Source organism: Salvelinus sp. IW2-2015, linkage group LG18 (assembly GCF_002910315.2).
Source record: "Salvelinus sp. IW2-2015 linkage group LG18, ASM291031v2, whole genome shotgun sequence".
NCBI lineage: Eukaryota > Metazoa > Chordata > Actinopteri > Salmoniformes > Salmonidae > Salvelinus > Salvelinus sp. IW2-2015.
Genome location: NC_036858.1, coordinates 33,013,116 through 33,021,138, shown reverse-complemented (window position 1 = coordinate 33,021,138; position 8,023 = coordinate 33,013,116). Strand labels below are relative to the sequence as shown.

General features: G+C 42.7%; 1 protein-coding gene across 3 annotated transcripts in view; it reads left to right on the top strand.

Moving 5' to 3' along the window:
• Nucleotides 1-8,023, top strand: part of ldb3a (LIM domain binding 3a) — a 91,223-nt gene that overhangs the window by 70,021 nt on the left and 13,179 nt on the right. For 2 of the 3 annotated variants that reach the window (XM_070448441.1, XM_070448440.1), the window contains 2 exons: nucleotides 822-858; nucleotides 1,470-1,908. The exons of the other annotated variant lie outside the window; for it this stretch is intronic. In XM_070448441.1, coding sequence (XP_070304542.1) covers nucleotides 822-858; nucleotides 1,470-1,578 — 146 coding nt within the window. In that variant the 3' untranslated portion in view covers nucleotides 1,579-1,908. Of the gene's footprint in view, nucleotides 1-821; nucleotides 859-1,469; nucleotides 1,909-8,023 lie in introns of those variants that run through there. 3 annotated transcript variants of the gene reach the window in all.

Sequence of the window (8,023 nt, the reverse complement as noted above, 5' to 3'; positions counted from 1 at the left end):
GCAGACGGGCAGAGAGAGAAGGAAGGGAGAGACGCAGAAGAGAGACGAGAAGACGAGAGAACACAGACGAGAGAGAAGACACCACAAGAGAGACGAAAGAGAGATACAGAAGAGAGGACGAGAGAGACACAGAGAAAGAGGACGAACGAGACACAGAGGAGCGGAAGACGAGGGAGAGGACACACAAGGATCGAGAGACCGCAGAAGAAAGAGAGCAGCGAGAACGAAGAGCGAAGAGACAAACACAGGAGAGAGAGAGGAGAACAGAACACACAGACAGCAGAGACCACAGGCATGAGAACAGAGAGCGAGACGGAGCGCAGCGAGACAGAGTAGAAGACGGCAGGGAAGAAGAGAGGAGAAGAGAAGAAGACACGAGAGACGGAGAGAGTGAGCGCGAGAAGGAAGAGCAGAGAGAGAGAGAGAACACGAGAGAGAGACGAGAGACAGAACCGAGAGACGACGAGAGAGAGAGAGAGAGAGAGAGAGAGAGAGAGCAGAGAGAGAGAGAGAAGAGAGACAAGAGAGCGAGAGAAGATGAGAGAGAGAGAGAGCAGAGAGAGACGACAGAGACGAAGAGAGAGGACAACAGGAGAAAGAGGAGACAGAGAGAAAAGAGAGAGACACGAGAGAGAGAGCACAGAGAGAGACACAGAGAGAGAGAGAGAGAGAGAGAGGAGAGCAGAGACGAGAGAGAGGATAGAGAGAGAGACGAGAGAAAGACGAGAATAGAGCCAACTCCCTCCCCAACAAAGCGCTCCGAGAGAGAGAGAGAGAAGAAGAGAAGACCACATCTCTCTCTCTCTGTGTGTCTCCTGCAGTGCAAGACCCAGACGTGGAACATCTGAGGAAATCAAGGTAGGCAGCTAGCAGCAGCGACCGGTGGCCTAGCAGAAAAGCTGTATTTAGGCATTGCTCCAGACCAGAACATATGAGCCCAGAGCAGAGTTCCTGCTGTGAGCTAGGGGGTCAAGGGTCACTCAGCCCTGCTTCAGGCCCCAACTCCACACCACTTTCTGTGCTGAACTTGAAGGTTAGCATGTGACTCATGTCATTCTGAGCCAACAGTAAGAATAGTCTGAAGTGTATCGATACTGCAGTGCCCCTCACATGGATTACAAATAGCCCTCATGATGAGCTCACACAAGTTCCCAGCAGTCTGTTAGACTTCTCCAGCTGAAATGACACAGAACGTGTTTAACTTTTTTGTTTTCTCATGAGTGATTTCTCATGCCTGAGCTAATTCATCAGGGACCCTGATACAGTATAGTGCAGGACATCATAGACCCACCCAGGAGTTGGGTTGATTTGTGTTTGTGGAGAATTTGGGAGCCCCCAGTGCACTCTTACCCTCACAGGACTCAGGCAGGGGAGTGGAGGCCACAGTCCCTAACCCATCTCTAATCCCCCCTTTTCTCCCTCTCTCTTTCTTCCCCCCATTTTCCTTTTTGTCTTTCCTCATGCCACAGGGAAAAGTTTGACACCGAATTTAAAGGCCCACGTTTTGCCAAATTGAAAAATTGGCACAACGGCCTGTCTGCTCAAATCCTTAACGTGCCAGAAAAAACCCTGGTTTAAAATAAGCRTGAGACCGAATGTAACTGTAGCAATCAGCGAAGGGTAGAGCAGGTGAGTGAGAAGAAGGTCAGGCTAAAGATCCTGGAATGTGAGTTAGTGGAAAGAGGTTTGTTCAATACTTGTTGATCACATGTTGTAATGGAGATTTTAGCCCAATGTCATCTTTCCCTCTTATTCTGCCTATGAAAGTTGATCCTAGTTTTCCAAATGAATTGCAGCTGTATAAAAAGTTGGATTGTATTTCAACCTTAAATTATCACTATTTGAGCTTGACATCTAAGTATGTCATTCATATAAGTATGAATAAAAACGATACCACTGTGAACGAAATACATTTTTCCTTTGGTCGCTTTCGTATCGTATTTTTCAGATTCAGTTTTGATGTAGCCGTTTATAAGCTTTAAATGGAAGTTATAGAGGAAATAGAAAGAAATATGACTGACGAAGCCAGAACCAGAAGGTTATATTGTCTTAAGAGTTGAATATCTTTTCATCATAACACCCTCTTAGAGACCATAAACAATTATAAATACAGGTCTAGGATCTTCATTTGATCACTCTTTTGTTGTTGGGAATTTACCTGCACCGCAGGAAATGCAGATGAGCTTCATGATTTAAATAAATGAACTGAAAACACTCAATAACACACAGTTATATTAACAGTATTGCACTTTTCATGTAGCCCAATTTTTGGACAACTAATAACCTAACCACCAGTCAATCAACAATATATGGACTAACCGTTCAAATCCTGTTGATGCAGGATGATTTTGCTGTGACAATACTGGTCAAATTGAGATCCTACATCTGTATGATTCATCAAAAACTCGAAATAAAATCAGTTGTTTGTTTAGAATTTCAAAGCCGCTCCCAAGGACCCATTACATAGAACATAACAGCGATCTCAAGGGTCCAATTTAGGATAAACAATTCCCCAATATCAACCAAAGTCGTAATTATTCTTAATATGAATCACTCACAGATGAAACACGGCTTGTTTGTTTCCTTATCCTCGCGCTCTGGCTCATTGGAATGTGTGGAGAGAAGCAAACCCTTGCAGCCTATGAGAAAGTGAGGAATTAGAGAATTGTCCAGAGAGAGTGAATGGCATAAAGTAAAGTGGACTATTACAGTGATAATCAGGAGTACTGCCTGCATTGACTTTTGAAAAAGATTAAAGGATAGGCTGGTTCATGGCCAGATGGCCACATGATTACAAGTATGACTTCAATCAGAGGGAACATTATTGGATTCTATATAGACGATGAGATTCCTTTTGACTTCAATGAGAGAAGTTCATCCATTTTCTGTTACATTTCATCATTGGTATTGAACGGTTTGAATAGTCATTTTTTTCTCAACTGCCAAGGGCAGGGCACTTCACTATTCAAGCAGGACTTTTGTAAATTGAAGTTGGTCAAGGATTGCTTTTCACAGAAGCCCCCAACAAAGGCCTTGGCCTTGGCCTTTGAGATTTTTTATATATATATATATATATATATATATATATATATATACATACATACATACATACATACATACATACATACATACATACATACAACTTGACCTAAACAAAACAGAGATATTTTATATAATGTAAGTGGCTTTGGAATATCTAATAACCAAGCTATATTGCCTCATATAGAGTGCAGTGGTGGAAAAAGTATCCAAATGTAAAAGTAAAGATACCTTAATACAAAATGACTCAAGTAAAAGTGAAAGTCACCCAGTAAAAATTATTCTTGAGTAAAAGTCAAAGTATTTGGTTTTAAATATACTTAAGTATCAACAGTAAATGGAATTGCTAAAATATACGTAAGTATCAAATTCCTTATATTATGCAAACTAGACGGCACAATGTTTATATATTTTTATTTACGTAGTACTTAAGTAAAAATACTTTAAAGTACTTCTTAAGTTGTTTTTTGGAGCACATTCCAACACTCAGACATTCATTTACAAATGAAGCATTTGTGTTTAGGTAGTCCGCCAGATCAGAGGCAACAGGGATGACCAGGGATGTTCTCTTGATAAGTATGTGAATTTGACTATTTTCCTGTCAAAATGTAATGAGTATGTTTGGGTGTTAGGGAAAATGTATGGAGTAAAAAGTACATTGTTTTCTTTAGGAATGTAGTGAAGTAAAAAAAAACTACTTAAGTAGTACTTTAAAGTATTTTTTACTTAAGTACTTTACACCACTGATAGTGTGATAAGATATTTATGACAAATAACATTGTTCAATCACTTTGAGATTGTATTCTGAAAAGTTCTTTAGAAAGACTGTAGAAATGAACCAAGCTAATTTTCATATTACCCACAGAAAGATGAACTGACGTGCTTAATTGATACACCATTTAGAAAACAAAGCTTTGATCTTCTCCACACATGCCATTTAGTCTGTTACACGGAGCGATTACTGTATTATTATGGTACTCAGCCATCATTAGCTCTAATATAATCATGCCATCAATTGTGAGATTCCCTAAACAGAGCTCAATATTATGTTGATTGTCTGTTATTACATAGAAGCAGTATTATATCAATGGTCTGTCCATTTAGGCCTTGTCGAGGCAAGAGTCTCTAGCTGCTACTATAGGGAGGTCAGATGTGGCTGAAGGGACTATCATATCAGGAGGGAAGTACAGCCGTCAGACAACACCCTGTTGGGCGTCGTCCCGTCCTCCCGCGTAAGAGAGGAGAACAGGAAGTCAAATATGTGAGTAGTGAGATTTGGCGAGGCCATGTTTGAAGGCGTTGAAAGCCCTTTGAAAGGTAACTCTGCTTGTATTGTTGTCACATAGGGGAGCTGCTGTTACTTAGCTCTGCTACGGGCTGATGAATGGATTATTAATGGCTGTCTGTAACTGTTGGAAACCTCTGCTAACTGCCGCTTCCCTTCCTCCTCACCACACCTCCCCTGAGAGAGATTCCCACCTGCATGCAATGCATGCTCAGGAAGACAGTGTGTTTGCACTGGAGTGCCTCTGGGTGGCTGACCCCCTCTTGCCCTTCATCGCTCCTCCTCTTCATCCTCCTCTATCATACACCGGCCTCAGTCCCTTCCTCCTCACCACACCTCCCCTGAGAGAGATTCCCACCTGCATGCAATGCATGCTCAGGAAGACAGTGTGTTTGCACTGGAGTGCCTCTGGGTGGCTGACCCCCTCTCGCCCTTCATCGCTCCTCCTCTTCATCCTCCTCTATCATACACCGGCCTCAGTCTCTGTCCCCAAAACAAAATCTCATTCTCCACTTCAGTTCCACTGAGTATTCTAGGCCTCCTGTACCTCACTCCCTCTCTTTATTTCCATCACAGATTCAAGAACTGACACACCAAACATTCCTAGACATCAGGCCATTGCTTCACATCAAATTTCGGGCACGTCACTACATGGCTATCCTACTCTCTCATCCCACCCTCACCGCCAAATTAGTGGAAGGTCATTCGGTGTGTGTGCTCAGTTCCCATGTGGTCGGCGGGATTTATTTAATTTTTTTGCAGTTGGTGACTTCTAGGGCCCATTTTAGAGGCCTAGTGCCCATGTGACGTCCCATCTTCTTATCGTCTCTTTTAGAAAATGATATTGTTTTCGAAAGCGTCAAGGACCGTAGTGGTTGTCTTGTCCTATAGATAAGCTTGTGACAGTCGGCGATACGAAGTTGTATTGTAGGTTTAATCCATGGGACTAATCACAGTTCGGACCGTCAAGAAGGTACAGTTAATTCGGGCCTATGTACCATTCGAGAATCATGTAAAGGGTACAGAAGGTGAGGGGGTACCTGTTGACAGCTACAGTATGTGTTTGTGTCGCTCTTCGTGTTGTGTGTCTGACTCATTGCGTTCCCTTGTCTTAGAGTCTTGCCTGTAGCACCTGTTAGTCAGTGTTTTCATCATCTACTACAGCTCTGCAGTAAGCCATCCCCCTCCCTCAACCTCAAGCCCCACTCACAAATCCTAAACCTCCATGGTTAGAGCTCACTGCTGCTTTGAAGTAGCTGAACGTGGTAATATACATACCTGTTTGTTGTACTAGACCCATTTCCCCTGCCTTGACTAACTGTAATCTCAATTATCGTCCTCCTAAATTGCCTGTAAGAGCATGGACTGGTCTCTCAATCGCCTGCCCTTGCCTGCCCATTTCACCGGTATCATGCAAACACATGCCAGTGTTTACCTGCCTAACCCGGAGTGGTCTTTCGGTCGCAGAGAATGAGGAGCAGAGTGAAATTGTAGCTGAGAAGGTTGCCTGCCCATGGAGCTGCCTTACTAACCCAGCTGCTTTAGTGGGAGCAGTAGCAATTTCCCTATGTTGACAGTCGTGCCAAGCAGACGTTACCAGCCATCGATTTGTTGCTCTTCAAAACTATCCTCAAGTTTTTCCTTTCCACAGTGAAAGAGAGTGAGAAATGGCTTTAGTATACAGATTAAGTCATTCAAATTCCTAACTGTTTATAGATAATTGGCAGATGAAAGAGTGGTGCATGTATGCAATCAACTATCTTTAACATCTCTCTGTCAGGTGTGGCCTCTTTCTTCTTCTCTCTTCTYCCCCCCCCCCCCTTCCCCTTATGTTGTTAATCTGAGGTAACAGATTTTGATTTCAGCCTTCAAAGCACAATATCCTTCCTATGCCCCTAACTTGAAACACTCATTCCCTCAATACATCTGGAAATAGATCAGAGCAATTCTGTCAATACAATCTATTGATACAGCATGGAGAGGGTTATTGTGTTTTGAAGGCCAGTGTCCTCTGTGTGAGCTGCACAGAATGTCTGTTTTATATAAACCACTTGTCGTGAGGGAAGTCTGTCTGTGCCTATGTGTGCGTCTGTGTACATGGCTGTCTGAGTTCAAATAGAGATCCATTGAAGTTAGATGTCTGTACCTATGCCAGATAGGTTAATGTAACTTATACCCTACACCAGGGGTCCACAATTACATTCAGCCGTGGGCTGATTTTGAGCTGATGGTCGGGGGGCCAGAACATCAGTAGGTATAAATAATTTGTAAACTGTAAATTGACTGCAAGAATCCCAAACAGATATAATATTTGACAAAGAAAGTATAATTTCCAACCTTGATTACATTGGGATACGATGACTCTATTTTATTTTTGTGTGGGAATGCTTCGGACAGATTTACTAAATTAAAATCCCTTTGAGCTCATTTTCTGGTGATTTTACAGTTTTGGGGAACATATTTCCTCAATTTAAATCACATTGAGCTCAATTACTGGTGATTTTAGTATTTTATTAAAGGTCCATTGCAGCCATTTTTATCTCAATATCAAATAATTTCTGTGTAAAAATGTACTACCTTACTGGGATTGTTTTCAATTAAAATGTTAAAAAAGAAACAAAAATAGCTTCTTAGCAAAGAGCAATTTCTCAAGCAAGAATTTTGCTAGGACTGTCTGGGAGTGGTCTGAGTGGGAGGGGAAAACTGAAAACCAGCTGTCATTGGCAGAGCGCTTTGGAACTTTCTTTCTTATTGGTCTATTTACTAATTTACTGCCTGATGATGTCACCAGGCAGGCCAAAACTCCAACCCACCACAACAGGCTGAAATTTCAGGTGGTCTTTTCAAACAGCTCTTATACTAAAAGGGCAGTATTATTCCAACCTCATAGTGTGGGAATTATATTTAAAACACAGATAAATCACGTTTTTGACTGCACTGGACCTTTAAAAAAAMAWTTTTTTTTTTTTTGGCTCAGAAAACTTGGGGGAGCCAAATAACATCACCCCTGGGCCGAATTTTGCCCGCGAGCCCCCTATTGGGGAACCCTGCCCTACACTCCCATCATATAAAAGTGACTTTGTAGCGGTCTCTCTAGATGAAAGCAGTTAACGCCACAAAACTTTGTTGATGAAAACTTGGTTGGTTGGATTCAGAAATAATAGTGTCTTTAGTATCTGTGTGACTGTGGCCTGTCCTGTCCTTGTACCCAGCCTCAAAGGCACTTCCTCCGTCACTCAAACTGAGAGCACCTATCACTTGTCTATATGTACTGATCCTTCCATCTCCCCTGCCGACACACCAACACTCCACTCCGTACTCCACACATCTCGCAGTGAGACACACCATAGAAAGACACACTACAACCACAACCTAGGAGCACTTGCTAACCTCACGGGTTCACCAGAGAAAGTGATGATGGGTTAAATGACCACCTGAGACCACTGTTACCTGACCTCTCTCTGTGCCACACCACCTCCATGACATATGACATTACCAACTATCCATTCTATACCTGCCTGTAAATGTCAACAGGAAGAATGGACTAGCAACATCAATCAAGAGTGAGGGGGGGGGGGGTCAGAGAGATGTCCAGGAGAAGAGGTCAGGGTGCTGGAAGTGAGTAGGGGTCAGCCATCGGTCTACCACCATCAGGCCTGTTGCTGCTAGATGCCTGCCATCCTCTGTCTGTCCTCCAGC